General features: G+C 31.1%; 1 protein-coding gene and 1 long non-coding RNA gene across 11 annotated transcripts in view; one reads left to right on the top strand and one right to left on the bottom strand.

Annotated features, from left to right (window-relative positions):
• Positions 1 to 1,014: 1,014 nt before the first annotated feature.
• Positions 1,015 to 27,286, bottom strand: part of LOC148627084 (leukemia inhibitory factor receptor-like) — a 35,504-nt gene continuing 9,232 nt past the window's right edge. For 2 of the 10 annotated variants that reach the window (XM_088567052.1, XM_088567070.1), the window contains exons 2-19: positions 26,690 to 26,961; positions 22,192 to 22,535; positions 19,249 to 19,347; positions 18,173 to 18,445; positions 17,666 to 17,795; positions 16,633 to 16,814; positions 13,577 to 13,728; positions 11,613 to 11,757; positions 11,217 to 11,308; positions 10,330 to 10,552; positions 9,370 to 9,533; positions 8,903 to 9,077; positions 8,356 to 8,514; positions 6,509 to 6,667; positions 6,156 to 6,249; positions 5,868 to 5,940; positions 4,953 to 5,105; positions 1,015 to 4,634 (exon numbers count right to left, since the gene is read on the bottom strand). In XM_088567052.1, the coding sequence (XP_088423178.1) occupies positions 3,765 to 4,634; positions 4,953 to 5,105; positions 5,868 to 5,940; positions 6,156 to 6,249; positions 6,509 to 6,667; positions 8,356 to 8,514; positions 8,903 to 9,077; positions 9,370 to 9,533; positions 10,330 to 10,552; positions 11,217 to 11,308; positions 11,613 to 11,757; positions 13,577 to 13,728; positions 16,633 to 16,814; positions 17,666 to 17,795; positions 18,173 to 18,445; positions 19,249 to 19,318 (3,114 nt within the window). In that variant the 5' untranslated portion in view covers positions 19,319 to 19,347; positions 22,192 to 22,535; positions 26,690 to 26,961 and the 3' untranslated portion in view covers positions 1,015 to 3,764. Of the gene's footprint in view, positions 4,635 to 4,952; positions 5,106 to 5,867; positions 5,941 to 6,155; positions 6,250 to 6,508; positions 6,668 to 8,355; positions 8,515 to 8,902; positions 9,078 to 9,369; positions 9,534 to 10,329; positions 10,553 to 11,216; positions 11,309 to 11,612; positions 11,758 to 13,576; positions 13,729 to 16,632; positions 16,815 to 17,665; positions 17,796 to 18,172; positions 18,446 to 19,248; positions 19,348 to 21,903; positions 22,143 to 22,191; positions 22,536 to 22,628; positions 22,648 to 22,762; positions 22,795 to 22,821; positions 22,935 to 24,458; positions 24,481 to 26,689; positions 27,138 to 27,286 lie in introns of those variants that run through there. The other 8 variants (XM_088567111.1, XM_088567091.1, XM_088567080.1 and 5 more) reach the window with 7 other exon arrangements.
• On the top strand, positions 23,360 to 26,696 carry LOC148627085 (uncharacterized). The gene is made up of 3 exons (XR_015919690.1): positions 23,360 to 23,421; positions 23,657 to 23,695; positions 25,220 to 26,696. It is a non-coding gene; the product is annotated as an uncharacterized LOC148627085 (long non-coding RNA).

Below are 27,286 nucleotides of genomic sequence, written 5' to 3'. Positions count from 1 at the left end.
GTTGTTTCAATAATGAGTCAATTGCTTCCTGAAGGCTGGATTTTTTCACATTGTCCTTGAGGCTTTCTTTAATCTCATTCAAGTCATTTAACAGATCAAGGCTATCTTCAGAGAGTTCTGAATGAGTTCTTTTGAACTGCTTGGATGGTTTTTAAAGTTCACCTTTATTACCACCTTTTTTAGCTGCCAGCAATTGTACTTTTGGCTTATCCTTCTCTGATCTATCTGAAGGCATTTTTGTTGATAATAATGTCCAATTAATAGAATTGTGATGAGTAGTCAGTTATTGTATACTCACTATTTATCACAATGAAAAAAAAAGTTTTGTATCAAATATCTTCAAAAAATGAGCATCCAACTCTCTAAAAAATGGTAATTCAATAGTCCATCAATAAATATCTATGTATATCCAAAAAAAATAACACTTCCACATCAGAATATAGTCAAAATTGCCTAAAAAACTGAGGAGCTCATCAACAGCTCACTAGACCGGCGGCCATGTTGTTTTTTATCTCAACATAGCTTAACAGATTAAAATCAAAATTTGATAGATCTCATCATGATATACACTAGTCTGAATTTCTTCTGACCCTGCAACCCTCATCTTTTTTATTTGGATATTGGTATGTTGGGTTGGGACATATCAATATCCAAATAAAAAAGAGGAGGATTGCAGGGTCAAAGGAAATTCGGACTAGATATACACTTTTACCATGTCAGAATTTCGCAATTTGCTAAACCTAATGGTTTTAGAGATAAATGCAAAAAAAAACATCTAAGTGACCTATATGTTCTATTTTTAGTAACAGCAGCCATACTTTTCGACAAATAAAAAATCCACCAATCAATTCTATGCACAATACCCTAAGGAATGTTCTTACCCAATTTGGTTCTAATTGGTCCAATAGTTTCAGAGGAGAAGAGTTTTCAAAAATTGTTAAAACAGACACTAAGTGATTGCAAGAGCTCACATGGCCTTCCACAATGTGAGCTAAAAAGTACAAAAAAGTAATATTCATTTAATATTTAATTTGCTATTCCATAATTGAAAAGCAAGAAACATTCATTCTATAACACAATTACATACACATATTAATCTCATATTGGTACTTGTGGATTCAGATCTAAGACAACTTTATGAACGATTTCTTTGTCCTTAGGAAAGATCTTAAGAGAGTGAAAACATTATGTTTCATGAATTACACAAGATGAAATAAAAAAATGAAATAAATGACAGAGCCAAAATTTTGACAGGTCTTACTCATTTGTCTCAATGCTGTCGAAACAAGTTAAAGAAAATCAGAACATAAATAGTGCATCAGCTTTTAAACATTTATAATAGGTAATTATGGCAGAAATTTGGCAAGGCTTAAAGGTAAAAAAGTTCAGGTTTGAAAATTTCCATTACAAAGTTTGAAAAGACAAAAAAACAATGGATGAGGTAAATAAAAGTTCCTTTTATGAAAAGGAAACTTGTAAAATTTTGAATTAGTGAATATTATCCATCAAATGGATATTTTTAATTACCTTTATATTTCGGAAATTTCCAACTAAAATCAACAATGTAAAGTGCACACCATTATTGTACTCTGATAATATAAAACTAGGTAGAAATTAGATTCAGTAATTGTGTATATACATATTGTTCACAACCAACGAATGGGTTCTATCATCTACAAACTTCGATTGATTTTCATGGAGAAAGATGTCAGTTGGATCTAGATTTAAAAAAAAAATCCTGGCCCTGAATTTTGTTAAAAACATTTTAGCCAGCATCTGGAGTGAAAAAATGTCCTGCTCCACATTTTACCATGGTAAAAAATCAATTTTTTAAAATATTTTTTTTTTTCTTGTATCAATCATATGGGGGAAAATTATAAGACCTGCTAAGCATGCTAAAAAAATATGGTCCCATGAAAATCCCATGCTCCCCCAGAAAAACAAAAGGTCCATGCCTAAGTAAGATATCTACCTCATGATAGTATGAATATTTACAGAACAAATCTAGTTTTAAATAATTAAAAAAACAATGAGAATGAGATCACATGTAACTCAGACATGGAATGCATACAATACTAAATGGTATAATAGAAAGTAACTAATTGATAAGTTTTCTGTAGAACAGATTAATTTTGTACTACAATAAATAATAAGTGTAACAACTAGTGTAATCATACTGTAAACGTAATAATTTTCGCAGTTGCTATTTTTTGTGGATTCTGTCAAGTGAACATATTTGCAGGTATCAATTTTTTGCAGTTTAAAAAAAATGATTAGCATTATATAATGTTTTAAATCAATTTCGCAGGTACTATTTTTTGTGATTTTTCTGTCCATTGCAAAAATAATGAAAATTAGTATGTTTATAGTAATTGAGAATTATTTAATGTAAGTTATTAATCTTTTTTTCAAATCAAATATAATAGGAAACATGGTTAATGTATTGAAAGGTTTACTAATGTAGTTTTCATTGTTTAAAGTTTTTAAAGATTGCCTATGAGTAATTATTATCTTATGTCTTTCCAAACTAAATGAATTTTCTTGACAGTCATGTGAACTGATCGTAATGTTTATTCCTATTTACACTTAATTTAGTCTAATACCCATCAGTGTGAAATATGGAATGTCAAAGAACCATAACTACTTTAAAGTTCCCTATTTTCAGCCTACAAGATAATATCCTTTCACTAGAAAAGTTTACCTCTATGTTCATCAGGTAACACGTAAATGCCAAGTTCTTGTGTTCCTGCTTAAATTTTAAAAAATAACATTTTAAACTTATATCTAAATTATTCAAATTCTATAAATGTTAAAAAAATCCATATTTGTTCTCACAGAAAATCAGTTCTAATGAAGGATGGCTAATGGGAAATAATTCAGTAAGAAATAGAGTATATGTCACAACCAATGATTTCACTTGAATTCACAACCATAAAATCACAACCATTTATTACAATGCATAAACAATATAGAAATAGCACTACCAATCTACAGCTTGTTGTATGTATCTGAAATATACACAAGACATTTGTGAATTTTGCTGCTTTAAAATAGTATGTTTATCACTACAGAAATTACTCCTTTCATTTATCATCTGTTGAAAAAACATATTTTTCTCTCCAAAGTTAATGATTTATTTAATAAAACTACAGTAAAACTTTTACAACTGAAGATAATTAACATGCCCCTAAAAGATGGGTTAGAATCACTGATAGTAAATATGTCACATTATAAACTTTAATGTGATGTAGTGACAAATCACTTTACATGGAAAACAAATTGACAAAAGTAATAAGATTCTGCTATTTTCTTTTAAGTACAATATTGAACATAGTCTTTTACAGCATTTTTTAAACGTTTGGCACATTTCCAATCACAGAAATTAACAACATATATGATAATACTATATACCTACTAATTTTGATCTTTGTTATAAACATAAAACAGGAAAAAACAAGCAAACATAACATTTACTTTCCCCATAAATCACTTCAAATGGAAAATTTTGATTTTTACTAAATATGTAAATAATATACCTTTTATCACTGTCAAAGCAGAGCTCTTCACAACATACCAATGCCAAATATATTCATCCGACAATATTTCATTACAAAATAAATGTTACAAAAAATCAAGTAATTGAACACTAAAAATAAGATTGCTATCCAATACAGCTGAGCCAACCTATGTAGACTGACCAGGGAAAAGTAAGAAAAATAAAGATATTTATCAATGGTGATCTGTACACATCCTTAAAGCTATAATCACAACTCAGTAGCATCTCCTGAATCTAACAAAGACAAAGAACCATAAAAGTGTGGAGGGACTTGGACCACCTCACTGACAGGCCTTGGTCCAGGTCTTATATTTAGTTCCTTTCTGTAAGTTGGGTCTACATGGTCCACTATAGCATTAGGGACAGGCAAGGTCTCCTTTATATTGTCTGGCAGAAACACATCATTATTGATTTTAATGTCATTGTTATTAGAACACTTTGGCCATGATTCTTGCACATAAATATCAGGAGGTAAAAAAACAGAAGTATCTGTTTCATCCAATTCAGCAGTACGAGCAAATGATGCAATCTTTTCCTCTGGAAGTTCATTGGAGTCCTTTGTGTGTCTTCTGCTTTCATTGCCTTGATTAGTATCATCAGACACACAGCTTTTTAATGTATCACTGTGGAAGTCATATTTGCCCTTGTCATTGGGCAGTTTGATATTGAAATGCTCCCTGGAAGTGCAAGGTTCCATGGGAGGCTTAGTCACTACTTTGTTTGTTAGCACTGATAAATTGTTTTTTTCATAAGCAGGATCATCAACCATGCTTCCTTCACTATGGCACTGTTTGTTATTTGGTATGTGTCTCCTTGGAATTTTTTCCGAGTTAGGACATTTCACTACATCAACACTGCTATATGGGGAAACACCTACTGATATCATGTCACTACTATGGGACAATCCTTTAGATGATGACCTTTTAGGTCGTGGTCTGAATGAAGTTAATTCTTTCTGCTCATAAGATTCTTGTGAGTCTTCACTGTGTCTACCTCGGTAGAAACGAGCAAATATTGATGATGATGGAGAGGTATTGTCTGGTAATTTAACATATAACTTTCCAGGTCGTTCCTGAGGCTGAAAAAGAAAAATTGACAATTTAAAATATTGTTCACTGCAAACCCACCATGAATGAAACTAGTGTAGTGTTAATTGGTTCTTAATATTCATTTTTGTCCTGTAAGGCTGAACAGAATCCCTAAACATTTGTATTTATTGTGCTTCATTTTAGTGAGCCGACCTTAACATCTGACCTTGTTGAACTCGAGTAGCTCAAGGTAAATACCAATTTTGCTATGTGAACTCAACTATTAAATTAGTAACAATGGAGTTTAATCTTTGTGGCTGTTTGACCATAACATATACAATGAAGAATAACTTGATCATACATCTTACCTTGTTCTGAGATTCTGCGATGAGGGGTTCATAAATTGATGTAGAGTCAGGTGGTGTAGTAGATTTAGTCTGATTGGCTATCTTAGAATATATATCCTCGTCATCTTCTGAATCAGGTGACTTTGATCTTGTAGAGTTTGGCCGTATCATCGGCTGCAAATTAATATCAATACAAAGTAATATATATGTTCCATACCATATACTGTGAAAGTACTTTCATTTGTGGATACCAATGTTCAAGGATTGGGGAAGGAACACAAATTCGAGGGTTCTTCAATTTGTGATTTTGATGTTTTCAGTATACACATCGATGAAAATTTTTTTGTTAATAACCAAAATTTATGATTTAGCCTACCCACAAAAACCACAAAATTTGGTACTCACTATTAATAGTTATTTCACAGTAGGTGTTTTGATTCTATGTACAATTTTCTAAATACACATATGGAACAACTGTAAACCTGGGCAATCAACTGATAGTGGTAATCAATGTCAAAAATCACTTCCTTCAAATTGTATAAATATTAACCTTTTCCATTATATAAACATGTGATTATTTGTTAATTGAAATGGTATTTAAAAAGTTGGAATTAAATAATACTTATAAATCATAATTGAAAATACACTAAAGTATATTCTAAATAAAAGTTTGTTTTTGCCTTCAAAAATTTATGTTGCCCCTGTTCCAAACTTCAAAGTGGAATTACTTCAACAAAATTCACTGGATCATCAAAACCTGGTAATATGAACAACCATGTCCTAACAATCTATAAAGTTTCATAAAATTCTTACAAAAGTGACAGACAGGACATAAACAACAGGGAAACCATAATAACATTGGTCCCGTCCATTGATCCAAAACCATAAAGTTGCATTTACTTCTACAAATTCCTATGACTAATATTGAACACTTACAATTGGAGGTAAAGGAACATTGGGTAAATCATCATAAGGTCTTAACTGCTCTTTAACTTCCTTGGCACATTTCCTACAAAAGAACAAAAAAAAAAAAAATTCTAACAGTGGTTGTTGAAAGACAAAGCAATTTGAGTAAATTGTTTTGTTATTTTTTTGTTAAAACTGTTCTGCTTTCTTCATATGCATCTTTTGTATTGTGGTACTCATAAAGAGCAGTAACTATTCACAAAGACAAACAGTAAAAGATGTTCATATCATATTCAATACAATTCTGTAATGTGTTACCTTGATAAGATTATACATCCAATTAAAGATAGGACCACAAACATAAAAGATCCAAGTATTATTCCTACTAACTTTCCTTTTGTTAAGGAATCATCTGAAATAAAAAAAATAAGGTATTTAGATTAAAATGGTATAGCTCATCTTTTAAATACTGTTCAGCATAACTATATGTTCAATACAAATACATGTAAACCAGACATTGTTATGACATTTACTCCATTTAACATAATAATTTCTATAATGCCCATTTTTGAGTGGAAAATTATAGTGCCAAAATCCTCAACAATTCATTAATAATGTACTTTCATAAAGAATAGAATGTATTATCAAAGAATGACAAGAGAGACACATACCTGTAGTGATTGTAGCTGTGGTATATGCAGCCTTAGAATCAGGACCTCGTCCATTTCCTGAGATGGCCTGAACCCAAACTCTATAAGTAACTGTCTTGGATAGTTTCGTCAGAACCACATTGCTTTCTCTGCCACTCACGTGTACAACATTGTATGACCCTAAAATTATATTTAGCCATTTATTGTCAGAATATTGAAAAGCAATACATGTAATTGTATTAGAACAAGCATTCTGAGAGTATTGTATAATAGTACAAATACCACAAGAAAAATTTGTGAAGAGAACTGAATGCAATCTTCATGCATAATTTATTAACAAAAATTGTGTGCAAAACTCAGTCTGCACAAATTCTAAGGACCTTAACTCAACAAAAACTAGACATTGCCTCTAATGGAACTAATACCATCTCCCACTGAAGCCTTTTGAACCCTGTACAATGTGGACATACAATTCAATTTTTATGGTGGATAGACTACACACTTTTGACACACAATTTGTTGCCATTCCCACAACACCCAACACATGACTAATCCTTGACAACATGCACATATCCATATGGTAATCTAAAACTCCATTGATTTTCGTAACAATTCTGCTAATTGTTAAGGAGGAGTTGAGAACAACACATCAGAACAGGTTACGCTGAAAAATGCATAAGTTCCAACAGTCATCATTTCTACAATTTTTGTTCAAACATAAATTCCTGTCAATATGGACATCTTCATATTGTAATCTAACACCCCATTAAGTTTCACAACAATCCTGTAAGTTGTTGAGGAGGTGTGAAAAGTTCCAGCAGCCGTCATTTCTTCAGTTTTTTTTCAAACACAAATTCCTGACAATATGTACATCTCCATGCGGTAATATTACATCCCACTAAGTTTCGCAACAATGCTGCAAGTTGCTTAGGGATGGATGGACAGACAAACAGGGTGAAACGTATACACACCCAAACTTTGTTTGTAGGAGGTTTAAATATACTGACTGGAACAAAATTTGAACTTGATCTGTAACTTATCATGGTTTTGTCAAATGTATACCTGCAAGCATGACAAAAATTTTCAGAAAACTGAATTGATGCATGGATTTCTAAGTCCAAGGGCAATAACTCAGTATAAAACAACAGGCAGAACAAAAATTGAACTTGATCTGCAGTCCATTTCACAAAAAAATGTTAGTGTAAAATCAGTCATAAGTTATGACATCATAATAGATCAAAGAATCGTAATGTCTTAGGACTAATTTTACACTTACAAACTTTCGTGAAAAGGACTGCAATGTACCATATATCAAATGTATATAAAAAAAAGTGTGGAAAAAAGATTTGTCAGACTGACATACTAAGAGATGGATGGAGCAAAATCTGAAGTCCCCTTTGTTGAAAATCGGCAGTAGGGGACTAATAAATTTGAATAGGAGACCATTTACATAGGAAGCATCAGTAAACAAAATTTAAGTGCTTCCCTTATAACTGATCCTGAAATTTTCCATTATAGCTATGACATACAACACTGGATAAAAGATGCTTTGGTTATGTGTCTAACTTACAATAATCTAAATTAAATCTACACTTTTAGCAGTTGTGAAAAAAAAGTCTGTAAGTGTTGAAAAAAAATCATTTGAACTTGAACCAACCTTGACAAAGTGTATACATATGTGCTTTACTTCAATATGCGGTGATTACAGACAACATACATCAGTATTGCCTGATTATATCGTTTGACATACTTTGTCCCCAACACATAATAAAACATGCATGAGATCATATTCAGAGGTCAGTGAAGATGGTCATTTTCCCTCAGAGTTCATCTAAATTTGACCCATAAATGACCTTTAACCTACTTACTAGTACAGTTTTGACCTTTCCTGGCTCGACAGTAATAGATATTATACTGTGAGACATATCCTCTTGTTTCTGAACACTTGAATTTGTCCCATTGAACTTTAATCTCATTCTTCTGAGGAATGGTCGAAATTCTGACATTCTTTGGTGGCAGTAACACCCCTGTTAAAGTAAATGAATGTTTGGGTAAAAATCAACAGATTAATTAATCATGTCAAGAATTCAAACTACTTATATTAAAGTACCAGATTTATAATGTAATTGATCCAAAAAGTCATTTATAGTGATACATTGTAGGCCTAAATAAAAGCATGCAAGTAGCTTACTTTTAAAAAAAGAACAGCTTTCCTTCAATTTTATCAATATTGCATATTGAGTAAAAACATATTTAAGGTTATGAATATTGTTTTTATCAATAAACCAATTCAGTGAAATAGTATCTTCAAATGAGGAAAACTTAATGAATTGCTTTAATAATAATAAAAAAAAAAATAGCCATAGAAAAGATAAAAATAAATATATATTTTTTTATTTTTGAAAATGTACCTACTTTCATTTTGCATGTAGATACACTCGTTCCATATGATTCCACTGCTGACTGTTTCTCCTGATTCTTGTTTTGTTTCCATGGAAATTCCAAAGATTAAAGTTGACAATTCTTTCTTGCTGATGACCTTTAAGTACTCCATCTGATCAGCATGCAATATCACCCATGACATAGGTTCCTAAAGGAGAAATAAATTTTTAATTCACTAATGTAATATCATTGTTCAAGACAAAATCTAATTTATCAATGTAAACAGCATAATCATTAATATGGTAAGTATACTTGAAGATAAAAAACTAAGTCCATTTTTGCAAACCAAATGATATCATACTTACAGTTAATTACGGTTAATATACTAATATGCAAAGTTTGTTGGTCCAATATAAAGTTGTAAATATGGAATTCTTTTTCAAAACTGAGTTTGAACTTGACACTTCAATGGTAGAAAGTTCTCCAGGACTAAAACTTACCATACAATCAAATTCACTAACTGTTCCTCTACACCAAAATAGTGTGTAGCCAAGGATGGCTAATTCTGTCTTTGGTTTGGACCATGTAATACGAAGTTGGTAAAGATTGTTCTGATATACCTTAGGCGAGGCTTCCACAATAAAATCTAATGGTTTGGGAGGTTCTGTGAAATAAATATAGAATTAAAGAAAACAATTCTCAGTCAGGCAAACTATGGCCACCTGGAAAATTGGCAAGCAAAGGAAATATCATTTTAACAATATCCCCATTTGTGTGAAGAAATTGGCAATTTTCTTACAAGTAAAAAAACTTGTTTCAAAACCAACTTTACGGACATGAAATTCACACTTTCATGAATTTCATATCATAACATTTTAATGAAGCTTTTACAACATTGCAAAAGAGCATTATACTGACAACTTTTGAAATTAGAGTAATAAGTACTATCACTAATACAGTTGAATTTCACTTGCTTGAACTCGAATGGCTCTAACACCTGGGATTTCTCTAACACATTCAAAGTACCAAAATTTTCTCCTATATAATCAATTAAAAAACCATGGATTTTTTTTAACTTCAATTTCTCGAACACTCAAATTGACTAGTCAGCCTGCACAATAAGAAATCTTAAACAAACTTGTCAGTCATTTCGTCAGCTTGCGTAACAAAAGGTGTGAATAACTGAAGCCTTATCATTAGTCCAAGTGTCCAACTCTGAAAGTTTTAAAAAGCAAACAGTATTTTTTAATGTCTACAAATCAACATAACCTACTGAAATGGAATGAAAAATATCCTAGAACTAACAAAACTTTGTAGGAAGCATTCAATTTCTAACAATCAAGTCAAACTTGGAACAGCAACTAAGTACATGTATATCCAGAAATCTTCAAACTTCAATTCATCCAATTCCTGTTAACTCGAACACATTTCAATGGTCCCTTGGGTTTGACTGTACTTACTTTTCCCTACAGCTAGTACAAGGATCGTAGCTCTGTGTGGTGAAATTCCAACCTTGGTCTGTCCTTGAACATCAACCAAGTAATCCTTATCTGCCATCAACATTAACTGGCCTGATGTGTTCACTCCTGTGTCATCATCAGCAACAGGAGACAGTGTACCAGTATCTCTGGCTGTCACATGGTAGTTTATTATCTCTCCATTAGCAAGTCTCCTAATGATTGGCTAAATAAAGAAAAAATATTCTTTCAAAGTCTGATTATATACATACTAGATATTGCAATAACTTTAAGAACTTGAGAAGGTTAAAAAATAAGTTATAAAAAATAGATCAGTATGCTTAAGGTCAGAGGGCTAATAGTAAGAAAGTACAGAATTCACATAGGTAGATCATACCTAATATTTTCAGTATATAAATTTTCCTAGTTTTTCTCAAAGATGACTCTGAATGATTATACTTTAGAAATTCAATGTGAAAATATAAGTCACCGAACTTTATTTTGAAATAACTGAGCCTTATTAAAGCCAATATTTTACCATATTTTATAAGGATTCTGTAGGGATTTAACAGTTAACTGACATTCTTTCATATTTCAAAATGAAAATTGGGGGTCAAAATAATGAAACATTTTCCTGCCAGTGTATTATCTCCTCTTGATTTTTTAATATTTTACCATTCTAATTTTTAAGTCATATAAAATCATTGAAAATAATTTAAAATATATTATTTTAACATCATTTTAAACACTATTAATTTCTAGAAAATATATATATGTCTGTATGATTTGGCATGATGACAGAAAAGAATGCTGAATGTAATAGATGTAGCATATGTACAAGTTAAATCACATTTATTTTCTCATAGTGCAAATGGAAAAAACAAACCTACCCTCCAATAAACATTTATGACACGACATCCTTTAAAGCTACAATGTCTCTCTACAAAACCTCCCGGCTGAAATTCTGGGGCAGCTCCTGGAACTGGTAATAAACAAACATATACCATCAGAACACATGTACAATGTAGAATAAATCATGGCAAACAAAACTTGTGTGGTTTACATGTTACTAAATACTTAAAATATTTTCTCCGAATCATATGCCTAGTTTTCGATACTTCCAATTTTAAATATATATAACTCACGTTATAGAATACTCTTTAGGTTTATTATCTTAAGTTATAATATAGTTATAATATAAGACTTTTTGATAAAATAAAAAAAGAAGTTCAAGTTCCCATTTCAAATTGTTATTTTTTTCCTAATTCAAAGACATCACAATTTACCATCATCTTCTAATCTGATGACTGTAGCTTCATCCTCACTCCATTGTCCATCCCATTTTGGCTTGACAGAAATCTTGACTGTGTACACAGTACTAGGAACCAGATTACAAATAGTCTTCTCATACACATTCTCAAGCTCAACTTTCTGTTATAAAAGAAAGAATAAGATAATTAAAACATTAAACAAGAACTGGCATTGTTGTTGTGAATGGCATGCACACATTGACCTAATATCAGCAAACATTTAACACATTTAATACACACAGATGTGTTGGAAACCTGAAAAAGGAGATATAGTACAATTTGATCATCATGCAAAAACAACATACTAAAATACAACAGACAACTTTTACATTCACCATTTATGTCAAATTTCATTGAAACTAGTTTAAAGTTTTATATTTGACAAAGAAAGTGTTTTTGATATAAAGAAAATCACACCAGCAATAGTTATGTGGAACTTTGTCTCCAAAAATAAAAATATTTGAAATGCTTCTATAATACTGTATTATTCAAAAAAATATTTGTAGTAATTAACTCAAGTCTGTTCTACCTTGGCTCCCATTACACAATCATATGCATGTTTACCACAGTTGCCCTCAAAAAGACTTACTTTTCTTGAACAGAAGCAATGTGAAAGTTGTCTTAAAAATGCTTCACAGGAACAACTTGATACGATTGGAGATATCAAACAATACACATTTGATACAACCATGTACACTGACTTATGATTCTGATTTGGATTATCCTTAAAATTTCCAAACAGAGAAAATACTATCATAAACCTCATAGCACACTTGAATTTTGTTACTCCTTAATTTCGATATGGTTTAGGCCATAACCTTAAAAATTTATCAAAACCTTCCTCCTGTGACTATTAACATCGCAATTAATTAAATTTGATTTAGGTCCATCAAGTAATACTCAAGTTATTGTACAAAATTCTAGTGTCTACCAATGATAACAACAACACAACACCACAAAGAAACCTTTTTTATTCGGCGAAAGCAAAGAAATCTGTTCAGAACAGACAGATAAACAAAATGACAAGATAAAGGCAGCACAGAATAAAAAAAAAGAATGGATATGGTCAAATGCAACAAATGTTTCGGTGTATAATCTGAATACAAAATACCACAAAACAAAATAATAATTACTTTTGAATATCATAGGTAACTTTATTTTTTCATCAGTTAAATCCAACCATTCCTGCTCTACATATTTTTTTTATCTAAAATGCTTAATAATGCACATAAGGCTTTGTTCAATTACATGTACAAAGAATGAGCGATATCATAGCCACCAGTCAAATACAATGTACAAAACATTTAGACAGAACAGATAATCAATTTTCACAGTTTTTTTTGTTATGTTTGATAATTGTGGTAACAGGCTAACTTGCTTTTAACCTTAAAAGTGGTAGATAATTAACATCATTTAAACCTTTAAATTTTAACAGTACATCACTCTTGCTGTTAAAGTCAAACTGCTATTAACAGTCTGTTTTAAGTTGTAGTAAACACTAAACGGATAAAATCATCTTTGTTGAACAAATATCCAATGCCTAGTGACTCATTTCACAAAATCACAGTAAAACCATAAGTAAAATTAATGCATTAAAGAATTTTGATTTTTTTTTCCTTCATTTGCTCTTTTAACCTTCATTACAAAAAATTTCTTTCAACTTTATTATCTTGGTCTACTATAGAATAGTAAACCTAACAACAACACCCAACAGACAAAACATCCCAAATCTACTTGGACCTGAACCCTTTTTCGTCTGCTTACTTGTTATATAACTACCTGAACCCTTTTCCATGTTTAATTTTATGTAGTTACCTGAACCCTATTTCACCTGCTTACTTTTATGTAATTACCTGAACCCTATTTCCCCTGTTTACTTTAATATAATTACCTGAACCCTATCACCCTTAAATGTGAACCCAAATTTCCACTGTTATTACCTGAACCCTATAGCTATCTCCCCATTCTGAAGTAACAGGTTGATACTGTATTCTGTAAACCCTATCAAATGCATCTTTACTCCTGCCCCACTGAAGGTGTATACAGGTACTGTTATGTGATGTCCTCAAGTCAGACACACTGCTGGGTTTCACTGAAATATAAATCATTTTACCATAAATCTAATACATTGTATTAAAGTAGACAAACTGTGGGTAAAGCTCACTTGGTGAAACCCCTGCTTCTGAGAAATCATACAGAAATGCCTCATAGTCATTCAGATCCAAAAAACAAAATAAAAGGTGCATGATGGCATCAAGTGATTAAGAATATGTGAAAGTTCATTGAATTCCATTCAGCAGTTTTAGAGGAGTTGGGGATTAGAAGATATGGTCCCCCTGATGGACCAATGACAAAAGTCATATTAGCATCAGAAAGAAAAGAAATCCCCAAATGTCATTCAGATGGAAAAACAAAATAAAAGGTGCATGATGGCATCATCTGATTTAGAATATGTGAAAGTTCATTGAATTCCTTTCAGCAGTTTTAGAGGAGTTGGGGGTTAGAAGATATGGTCCCCCTGGTGGACCAATGACAAAAGTCAATGATTAGCATCAGAATGAAATCCCCAAATGTCATTCAGACGGAAAAAACAATATAAAAGGTACACAATGGCATCATGTTATATAGAATATGTAAAATTTCTTTTCAGCAGTTTCAGAGGAGTTGTGGATTAGATGTCCCAACCTCTTGGTCGATGAATGACAAAGTCCTTGTTTTGCATTCAGATACCCTAAAAATCATTCAAATAGAAAAACAAAATAGAGGGTGCACAATAGCATCATCTGGGACAGTTTTACCAAATTCCATTCAGCAGGTTTTGAAAAGTTACAGAATTGAAAACAGTTACACTTGATTGAAGAATTAAAAAGTCCAATGTTTTACATTAGGTTACCCCCAAATATCTTTCAAGATGGAATAACAAAATAGGTGGTGCACAATGGCTTAATGTGATAAGGAATTAGTGAAAGTTTCATCAAATTCTATTAAGCAGTATTAAAGGAGTTGCTGATACGAACTTAGGACAGCAAATAACCGGTTTAATAGACAAACAAACAGCATGATTACCATATACCTCCTAATTCTTGAGGGGGTTCATGTAATAATAACATACTATGATCAAAATATGTTCACAGTGTCAAAGAATGTGTTACTGAGTTTACCTGTGCATGAGGTATATCTACTGGCATGATATATAAAAACAATAAACAAGAAAATTTCTTATATAAAACATGAATCTAATCACTGAAAACAAAAACCTCAAATGTTTACACAGTGATATGAAAACCTAATAGACAAAGATGAGACATGTAAACAATTACACATTGATCAATACAGATGGGAAGATAAATTACACATTGATCAATACAGATGGGAAGATAAATTACACATTGATCAATACAGATGGGAAGATAAATTACACATTGATCAATACAGATGGGAAGATAAATTACACATTGATCAATACAGATGGGAAGATAAATTACACATTGATCAATACAGATGGGAAGATAAATTACACATTGATCAATACAGATGGGAAGATAAATTCTATTGCAACAAATTGTCATTCTATTTCATACAGAAAATTTTAAATTAAAGGAGAAGACTATGCAAGTCATGAATATTGAAACTAATCTGTTCAATTTTCATGAAGTTAAATTGAAAAAAAAAAAAAAAAACAATTTCCTTTTCTTAACTAATTAATTGTGATTCATAATTAGGGAATTTGAATTTCCTGTGTATGGGCACCCAAATGAACAGCTGTATGGTGACATCATGAAGTCGGTTTGTAAAGTGAAAGTAAATAAGTAGTTAATTACGATGTCCAAAGAAAACGAAAATTTTTCCCCTCTAATATTAATTCAAAATACACAGAAGAGATTGAGGCACAACATGTTAGCAAATGTCATAAAACATTGACAAACTGTGGTATTTGCGGTTAGAAGACTAGCATTTCAGAGGAAAAATCAAATGGCTACTTCCACAGAGTGTTCATGTTGCCGGCAAAAAAGAATGTTTGAATATTTCTCTGTTATCATTTGTGCAATCATAAGCTTGACAAGACAGCATGTTTTGGTGATTACAAAAACAGGATCGTAGAAATATTTACGGAATATTCTTTGTTTACATATTGGTATCAGTACCAAACCGACTTAATGACATCACAAGCTAATCGAAAGCTATCAGTAAAAATCAATAAAGTCTGCATATGATCTACACTATCAATTCCTTCAGATAGAAGAATTTATCAAGCATAGCCTTGTGTATTTTACAAAAGCACATTTTGCATTAAAGGTTATTTATTTTTGCTTACATGTGTATGATTTTTCCTAATAATCAGCTCAGTCAAATGCCTTTTTGAAAACTGGAATTTTATATCTGTTTTGATTCATTTTTCAATCACCAAACATAAAATTGTGCTTTGTCACAAGCAAAGACATAATTGAGTTATTTACAAAAATATTTATGTTGTATTTGTTAGGTTGAATTCCAAAGTATTGAAAAAAAAACATGTCAAATGTCTAAATTGATGGGATAAGATATGCACGACATTGTATTACGATGATGACACAACCAATAATATGTATGACATAAAATATTAAGGAAGACAAGTGGCAAATAATGAAACAACACATTACTAAGTTTACCAATAAATGACATATACATTTTGCTAGGACTTTCTATTGTTAAAACATAATAGAGCATAGAAATATTTGGTGTAAAAAAATCTTCCAGTCTTTTCCTTCAAAAAAATTACTTAAAAGAACTGGCCACTCACAATTTATATCTACCAATGAAACACTTTTCTTTTCACTTCACATATTTAGTAATGTTCAACTCACATTTTTTTGCAAAACCAGACAAAAATTTGATGGTAAAGTCTAAACTCCTAGGTGTCCAAAAACTCATACTGAGCTACAGAAGAGTATAACACTGAAACACTAATCATTGAACCAATTAGAAAACAACTTATTGTGTGCAGTTCTATTCTTACCTATTTTGTTGGTATCTATCCTAAAGACCCTAGACGCAGCCTTTATAGCTTTCTTTTTATTAGTAACAATAACAACCATATAATACATCATATCAGGATTGAAACTGTAGTTTCCATTTTCTTGTTTCCATGTACAGGAATTCACTGTCAGGTAGGGACAGTCTTCTTGTTTGTGGTTAGTGCTGGTAATGTGTAAAGGGAAAATTAAGTAATATACAAATTTTAAGTGTAAGTTTTTGTAAAAAATCAGAAAAATGCATGTCAAAAACCTACTGATCTTTCAATATAATTTTTTTTTCACCCAAGGATGCTTTCTCTATTTGTAAAGACCATCACTGCATTTGCTCATAAATTTTTCAATGAATGTTAAAAAATGAGGTTTTTGACAGAGTTATCTGCCCTTGATTTGTTCACTTTCAGTGCATTTCAATGAATACCAAGGTGATATAGAAAATCTTGTCTTTTCAAATTAAATTAATATTCAAATTAAACTTTCAAAATAGTGTTTTTTTTTTCATACCAAGTTTCACCCACTGCCTGATTCTTACAGAGAATGACTGACACTTAATCATTCTCATCTTTTAAAATAAGTACACAATCTACTGTTTTAACGATGACAACATACATATGTTCCTTCTTATGCTGCTCTTAGCAATCAATCCACTTTTGTCCCAGTCAAAAATTCATGACAACTGGTTCAAGCATACTATAAACTTTTGAACCAGTCTATGACTGTTGGTTGAATAATATCATACCTTTTTTTTAATTCATTATTTAAAGTGTTTTAAAAATAATGTGAAAACAACTGCCACAGAAAATTCCAGGTTTGTAGAAATGTACATTTAAATAAATACATCTTGTTATTTCAATGTCATCAAAAAATGATTATAGTTGAACTTCAACAAGTATACACTGTAAAAATTACATGATACAGACCATGTCTAAGTATTAAATATCACACATTTTACAATTTTGAACGCTCCCCAATTCATCTGTATATTCTAAGCATTAAAGTTTTCTAGGCAAGTTTTACCTGTCTGTCCAAACTAGTTGTACACTAATATCTTCTAGATGTACATAGTTAACACCAAGGTCCCAGGAACAAGTCATACTCTCCCAGTTATATACTATACATGACACAGATTTTATTGCCTTTGGTTCATCTAAAATACAAATGTATAGACATTACAACAGTAACATATTAATCCTAGATAATACCTTTTATTTTCTTTAAAAAAATTATAAAAAGCTTAACTTACTGGTACTTTGTATTAGGTATGATGAGTAACCAAGACTCGAGAAAACAAAAGTGTCTAAAAGATCTTATCTTGTGTGCTGAAACTATCCACATGTATGGATTTGTAGGTGAATTAAATCTAAGAATACTGTACCCTCTTACACCAGCATCAGATTAATGTATGGTAATAAGCTGACTTATATAGCAGTCTAAACAAAGAAAACCAGAGGTACAGTCAAACAACTAGCAAATCATCTATAACATTTTTTCCCTTGTCATAAATGTACAGATATATGTACTTACATTCTACAGTTACGAATTGACTTCCAACAGTGCTAGGGTACCCACTAGCCCTTCTTAGCTTACAGATATATTGCCCAGCATCCTCAGGGGAGATAACTGGTAGTGTCAACTGAATGCTGCGACTACTTAGTGTCTTAATGTATTGCTCAGGCATGACAATTTCATCTTTGGTGAAGAAAAGAGACTCAGATGTCTCTGGCAATGGTGATGTCAAGTTGCATGTGATTGACAAATCATGTCCAATGAAAACGTAGGGATCATGAGGTAAAACAACTGTGAAAATAAGAAAAGAAAAAAGTGTGAGGAAAATTCATTTACATTTGTTCACATAGCAAGGGATTAAAAGGCCAGCTCAGGGTAGAACAACAAAATAATAGTTTCTGTGATTTATTTCAATTTTAATAGGACTAGTTTCTTCATATTTTTTAAAAGACACAGCCTATGTGTTGTACAAAATGGTAAATGTTTAGGAGCAAAATTCTGTTGTGATGTCCTTATAGTTTGGTAAAACTTGAGTATGATGTCAGAAAAAAGATGGTCATATATATGGCTATGACGTTTGCCATGTGTTTATCACTATTTTACCACGGCTGTGGTCTAAAGAACTTTGAAGCATGTCATATTAGAGTAGAAGGTTTCTCATCTTGTTCAAATCTTTTTTTAATTTTTTTTTATACTTATGCAAATGTTAGTATTTTTTGCAAATCAAAATAACCAAAGCACTTGTTTTCAGAGATTTTAACTAATTTCGACAAGGCATTTGATTGTACCATACAAATAAATATTCTACTCAAAACACAGTAAATTGACAGAAAATTATAACAAACATAACAAAAAAAGAGAAAAAAAGTTCAAATAAAGTTATTATTTGCTTCTCAAGTCAAGGCAGCAGTTCTATCTAATTAAATTAGAGTAACCAACAGTTGTAATAACAAGTATACAAGTTTTTAAACATTATGCCTATACATGTATCATTATGCATATGCATGTGTAATTGCAAAATACAACATATTAACTAATTTATTAACTTCTTATAATGAATTAACAAAAAATGAAAAGTAAGATTAGTTACATACCACCATAGCTATTAAATCCTTCAACAGACACAAACCAAACAACAAAGAATGATAATCTCCACCTTACCATCTCTAACTGTTATCATTGCAGCATCTATCCTAAAAAAATCAAATACAATGTTAGTACTTATCTGTCAGACTTCTGTACTGAGGATTTTCTTTTAACTAAATGCAATATCAAATTCCATATATGTGTAGAGCAGTATTGTTATAAGTCTCAAAATGAGTGAAAGTTGTATATCCAAAAGTATCAATTATTAAATTTCAGCATCAAAACAAAGATTTTTTGTTGAGATGAAATAAAATGAATTGATATTTTGCAATATTTAAATTTCAGGACTTATAAAGCCTTCTTCTCTATGATTCCTTTAGAATATTTGGCTGCCAGACACACATTTGCCAATGCAAGAATTTCCGAGAGCAACTGTCCATCTGTGACAACACCAGTAGTAACGAAGAACAACATAAAAAACATAACAATGTTGATTTGGACCAAGCAGATCTTATATACTGATCATAAAGGGGAATATTTGTATCACATTGTCCATGGTGTGATATCACAAAATATCCATCAATTCAAGAAATAGATAAAATGACCAAATCAAAAAACTTAGTTATATATCACCTAAACTTTTCACATTACATTAGTCACATTTCTCATGAGAATTTCTGAAAACACAGCAAATGTATACAGGTATTTTGTATCAGAAATTATCATACTATAACCAAACATTAACTAAGCAAGTTACATACACAATCATCTTTATATGTAGTCTGACAAGTTTTAAGTTGATTATGAAAAATAATTCTATCAACATAATACCATCAGTAATGCCTTCCTCCTAATTGAGAACAAAGGAGATAGCTGAGATAGAGTATCTTGATATTCTGATCTTATTATATTCCTTCTTAGCTAAATGAGTTTCTATTCCTTTCTCAGAACTATTCACACAAACCATAGTGTTAAAATTATATATGTGATAATTTAAAGGATTGGCATTGTGTTCTACAGGTTAATGAAATGTCACCAGCACATGCTTAGTGATCACCCTTATTATATGCTGCTGTTGTCATTTGAATGCAGGTATAAATCAGAATATGAGGATGCCGAGTCTATCTCCTTGAACTAATACTACTGATATACATGTTCTTTTAGTCTTATTTACATTTTAGTTAGGAATAACTCATACTTAAGCATATTAATTTTCAGGTTGTTAATTTTCGTGGATTATATTAAGTGAACATATCTGTGAACTTCAGTTTTCAAAGTTTCAAAAAATGATCGGCATAATATAGTGTTAAAAATTAATTTTCAAGTAACTAGTTTTCATGCTTTTCTGTCCATGGCAAAAATAGCAAAAAAACTAATGTTTACAGAATTGATGTCTTTCTGGAAATAAACTAGTTACCTCTACTATGCAGAATTTTATTTCTAAATATTCCTGCAGTAAAACAAAAATATTATCAACAAAACAGTATTCTTCCTAGATGAATATAATGCTTGTTACTTTTATCACTGTGTTTTATACGAAATTTATTTTTGTTAGAATGTGCTAAGACCACTGCCATAGAATATAACCAAGCCTACTGCGGTTACATCCAGGCAAAGCAGGTTGATAGAATTGCCTGATCTGGATATCTATGTAACAGTAATATTTGAGGGTTACATTTCAAGAGTAAGCCAACCCAGAGCCATATTGGAACTTGTTGAATATCTTAATGAACTTGCTATACCAGGCAATACTGTGTTCACACTTCAAATTTAAAAAGAATGCATCTTTATAACTATGTTCTGGAAAGCAGCATCAAATTTGGTACTTAACGTTTTCCAAATTTGATTCAATCCAAAGATGATCCCAACACCCTGTCAGTTAATCAATGTTAATATCAAAGAACAACAGACCTTTTGTCAGGTTGATCAATGTATTTACTGTTCTTATGTAATGTTTATTTAGGTAAAACACATGGGATGACAGGTAATTACAGGTGATAATTGTACAGGTATGCAACAGGTTACACTTGGATTGATAAGGAGGCCTTACTAATAATAAAGAATCTGCAATAATAGTTATATCATACCCTGTTAGGAATTTGTAATATCATGTGTTTACCTCTCAGAAAGTTTATTTGTATAAGGTGTAACTTTTAATCTGACCTTTCATGTTTTATCAATTTTTGGATTCATTTATAAATTGTAACCATTCAGAAATGTCCCTGGTCAACCATTTTTTCTTTGCTATGACTGACTAAGTTGCCAAGGAATGGTATAAGATGACCAAATGACAATATAGAGAAATGTCATAAGATAATGACTTTAGAGGTTGTGAGAATATGATGGATCAAAGGAAACTCTCTGACATTTTATGACATTTGACAATTGACAATAGTAAGTTAATTCACATGTAAATTACTGTACAAAACAATAATATAGTCAATTTTATACATAGTTCACAAACTTACATGTATCTAAAATGTCAAATCCATAATTCTGATTCAATTACAATTTATATCAATAAATAATACTGTTAGATACTGTAAAATATGGATTGTTATCAGAAATTTCCATGTCAGAACAAGGAATTTATTAACAATTGAGTAAAAGCGCTTGTTTTCATTTTTTGGAAAAAAAAAACTTAAAAATTCTAATTACAATACCTGTCTCAACCTGGAGAGTCCCATTCAACAAACACCCGACAGTCTTAAATAGGCAAGGTAAAATATCCTAACTGCACCAGTGAACTCAAATAAAAACTTGTCAGCATAAAACTTCAGACCATATAATTTCATTCACAATTCACTTGTGTATATGTAAATCCACTTGCAAAAGGAAATCACTATAAAATTGGATTACTATATAGATATATACCAATTTCCTTACTAAAGAGGGTAATCTCTTTTATCTTCACATGTAAACCAGTCTCCAGTACACTAACTATAGCTCACCTGTTCAAGATTAAATCCACAGTGACCAGTGGTCCTCTCTGGTCAAATAGACATTAATGAATAACAATAGTCCAGATCAATAACAACAAAGAGGATCCCCACAGGGTGATCAGACTATAAACTTCTTCCACACAGCCAGTCCTTATTAATAGGTATGTGATATCTCAGTTTCTACTCAAGGTGTGATTGATATCTCTGTCTATTAACAACTGGGAAGGAAATCTCATCAAACATTTAAACAGATTTACTCCAAGGTTAACACAGCACTAGTTAGATGATATCCTTTTCGTTTATCATTATCAGAGTCTCTATTCCTTATTTGATCATCTTTGTTGATAATAACTCTGAAAAAAAAGATAAAAGATGAACTAATAAAAGTATGTAGTATTTGTGAAAAAAATGCATTACTTTCAGAATTTTATTTCCACAAAAAGTACCTTAGCTTCATAACCTATACATTAAAAGCAATGTTAAGCAACATATAGAAATTCAATAAACTTGAACCTAAGGAACTACAAATGTATATCAGTATAAAAAAATGTGTCAACCAATCCTATACTTTAACTATTACCTTATTACTCCTTAGTTTTTATGTTAGTCGTCCTACAATAAAACAAAAGACTAAAATACCTGTAAACCTGGAATGTGTATACACAGTCATATATATCAGAAAACTAAACTAATACATGTAACATATACTTTGTTATTCAGCCAAGTGTGTTGATGTAGTCACCTGATTTGACCGAGCTGTTGACAATATGCCATCAATAATGTAAAAAAAAAGTTGACTTTGATAAAATATACTATAATAGATTATAACATTAAATAAATCTTATTGTATGTACATTCATTAATTCTGCTACACCTTTGTGGTATGTGGTAGTAAATTTCAGGACAGGTAGAGTTTATCCACTATATAACCACTACTAATTATCATGAATTAGCTACACAAAAGTTGTCCATCCCATGTCATTTATGGCTTTTATTTTTCTCGGTCAAGGTGCACCTCTGCGCTTCTCCATCAGGGTAGACCTCAAAGTTTTTCTTGATCAGAATACACCTCACAGTTAATTATTTTTTTTATCAGGGTACACCTCACTTAGTTTTTAAATTGATGAGTATGTCAAGGTTTCTTCATAATTTTCTTTTTCAATTCCAAAATTTAATCAGGTCAAGTAAGCATGGAAGAAGTAGAAACACCAATGGAATAGAAAATAAATCCTTTAAGATGTAAGTACATGTATTTACAAAGTTAAAAATCTTTCTTATTCTGAGGATACAATACCCCAACTAATTATCATACATTTTTTTAAAGAAACAGGTCTAAAATAATCATACTGTGAGATTCTAAAAATTACCTAACTCCATAGAAATGTGAATTCTCCAATGAAAAGATATTTGATACACATGTTTGCAGGTGAAGTGTAATTTTCCGCTTATATTACATAAAATTAAATGTTTTCAGAATAAATCTGACATAAATGGTGATTACAGAATACTCCAGGTCAGTCTAAATACAGTGTTATGCATACTATATAATACATTGATTGTTTAAACTTCAGAAAGTATACATTACGAAAGAAATTTTCTGAAAACACAAAGTTGTGTTGTGAGAAAAAGCACAGAATAACAAATAACAAGATATGATTAAAATATTTCAAATAGAAATAAAAGGCTACAGAAATGCCGAAACACAGACACAGTTTGTGTCTAGGATTACAGAGATAATATCAGCATACACATGTAATACCAAATAAAACATGTCTAATGTCGCCAAAATGTGATAAAATCAAACATGGTTTCCACTTAAAAATTCAATCTGTATTAGTGTTTCTTTTTATAATACTGTATAGCAGGTGTAAAATTTGGTGATTTTTAGCCAAAAAAAGCATGTCAAAAATTTTGGCAATTCTAATTTCGATAGATGCTTAATTGTGCTGTAAGTACCTAGTAAGCTCAGAGTAAACATGTCACAGAATTCGTTTTGGCGTTTTTAGATAGACCGCTAAAATAAACAAAAATTATCACCCCACCAAAATTATCTACTAAACAGTAGGTTATAAATGATCCTACAAAGCCCATACAATTTATATGGGCAATATTTACCCAAGAAATTCATTATTAACCAAGAAAATTATGAAAAAAGAAGGAAAATACATATATACAACTAACCTAGAATGGACCTATTCATGAATTACTGACTGAGAATACATCTAGACTGATTATCTCCAACTCTATCATTAACAAATTAAATCAACATTATTTACCATCTACAGACAATTCTCTAAGGATTCCAGAATCGTATCCAATATCCTGATATTATGTTCCATAAATAGCATTAATGAAACATTCAGCCATCATGTCTCCACAGAAGATTTTACATGGATTTGTGGACATGATAAAATGACATGCCTATGCATTAAACCTTCCCTCATGTCAACCTTTGAAGGTAATCAATACAGTAATTGGCCTGAATAATTATTCTGGTTACTTATGATAAAGGCTAATTGATAAGTCAATATTTTATCTAAATAACATATTATATGATGTTTGAGATGTCAAAGGTGTGCATTTGTGACACACAGACAGCCGGAAATATCATGAAGCAAAAAACTCAAGTGCACATTGTAATGTCAAGAGCAGGTTGTAATGCCGGTTGGATTAATACATATATGGTAACAAATCTAGACATTGTTGAGAACAAAACAAATACACCAGAAGCTGATTCACATTACTGATCTCAACTTTATATTTTGAATGATCTCTTTGGAGAGCTCTGCATACAAATGAACTACAAAGAACATCTAAGGTGTAACAAAAAAAGCAATGTTGCAAATTTCTAGAAAGATCATGGAAGAATTAAAATTATACTAACTTGGCCTGTCTTGTAGTGATGTGGAACATGTGCACATAGTTTTAATAGGGACTTGTCCATCAAAAGTTAAATATAATAATGTTGAGTCATGTACAATTAGTTTCTAAATCATCAAACATGTTTTTTTTTTCTGTATAAAACTACACTTTGTAGGCAACAACAATGCCTAGTTATCATTTCCCACGAGCAGTATGACAGCAGGCAGGAGCTAGATCTTTATGACAGAGAAGTGTGACTGCATGAGCATCACTTACTCCAGGGGGATAGATAAAATACACTATACTAAATGAAGTAGACAATACAAGATGAAACATGTCTGAATGAAAGGTGATCTTTAATTTGTACATCAAAGAGAGAGTCAGGTGCTTCCAGCAATACAACTTGATAATCTAATTATAGGAAACAGTAATATCACACATATTTATTTCAATATTCTATGATATTTATCAGCATTAAATGAATTTTTCTGACCAGTATATACATAGCTACAGGCATGGTGTTCACACGTCTCAGAAAGGAAACGTGATAAAATCCCATTTCCTTGTTTGATAGCAGGCAATATAAATACATACAAAGAGGTGAAAACATCAACAAATAATTATAAATACAGTAGTAAAGACTAACTATAAAACAGTACTTCAAAGCAAATAGAACTTATATGGAAACTTGAGACTTCGCAAAAATAACTCCACAAAACCAACAAAAGAGGAAACCTACATAAACTCTGTCATTGTCTGTTAAAAGGAAGTATTACGTAATGTGTTGTTCCAGAATTGATTATACAATAGTCATTGTAATAATAATCAGCCAGTACAAGGTACTAAATGGATTTCTATAGAGGCTTTAAACTACCAGATAATAGGAACATTAAGGTGAGACCAGATCTCATATACTGACTAACTTAGTCACTTAAGGAGAGAGAAATCAACAATTACTTAACTTCTATAACCTTAACTCAGTTTCAAACTATTCATGTCTGGTGACTTTAAACTTTTTAGATGAATGATTTTTTGAAACCATTGATCCAGATTGAAGAGAAAATCAGCCATTTATTGTTTCTTGTAACCACAAAACCACAATAGTTTTGCCTTATAGAAAGCAACAAACCATTGAGCACAACTCTGCTTCTTAACCTACCACTAACTGCTTTTACAAATATTTTCAATGTGTAAATAAGGCTCAAAAGGTGCATTGTAATCAAATCTCTTAGACAAGAATACAGGACTTGGTCAATCAGTGTATGTCTATAATTTCAGTTGATTTCAAAACATCATTTTGTTCTAAAAACAGACCTTAAAGTAGAAATGTAAATAACATTGATCTACAAAACTTTCACTGAATGAAGGGTCATTGGTTCTCAGTTAAATTCGTTAATAAAAAAAATGTATTAAAATACATTGAAATCTAACAACGAGGACTAAAGAGACTGTGTGCCAAATATCATTACGGTGTTTAAAGTGTCCATAAAACAGAACACATAACCTTATAGTTTGCTAACCTTATGGTGTGAACCCTAATTATATATTACTTCAAAATAACAAGGTATTCTTATTAAGAAAGAATAATAAATGACAATATAATGTAACTGCTAATCACATTATAATAACAAGAGTTTTGGCTTACCTAGTTGGTATAATCCATTATGATATGTTTACTTCTATTGATCAACACATTGATTATTACCACAAGATTAACTTTGTCATTCTTTTCTTCCAATTCCTACACTGTATTTAGCTCCTATAGGCCTCAAGGTGGATTTGTCTAGCAGAGTTATCTAACCTGTTTTCAATCTATTTGATGTTGTAAAACAACCTGAGGCTGATCAAACACATTACTAGTGTAGGTAGAGATGACATCAGTTAGTTATAAAACTTGCCATTAACCACGTTCAGTTTCTGTAAAAATATTAGTATATCCTATGTCACTTCTATTCATTCAATTGTCATGTCAACACAGTGTTTTCATAACCTGTGTAGAAGTTAAGACTGAAATCTAATATCTTGAGCCGAAAGTAACTTTACATACATCAATTGTACTTGTGTGTTCAGATTTCCAGTGTGTCATACCTCCGGAAAGTATAGGTATACATGTATATAAATTGCTACATGAAAACTAAATTAAATTAAAAAAAAGAATTTATTGTCCCCTTAATACTTGTTTAATGGTGCAGTAAGTTTTAATTGTTCCAATAAGGATAATTCCCCATAAATATTTTTCCAT

This window comes from Perna viridis, chromosome 1 (genome assembly GCF_037379345.1).
Source record: "Perna viridis isolate PV_CMFRI_1.1 ecotype Kerala chromosome 1, ASM3737934v1, whole genome shotgun sequence".
Lineage (NCBI taxonomy): Eukaryota > Metazoa > Mollusca > Bivalvia > Mytilida > Mytilidae > Perna > Perna viridis.
Note: the sequence above shows the minus strand (reverse complement) of the source record. Positions and strands in the feature narration are given on the sequence as shown.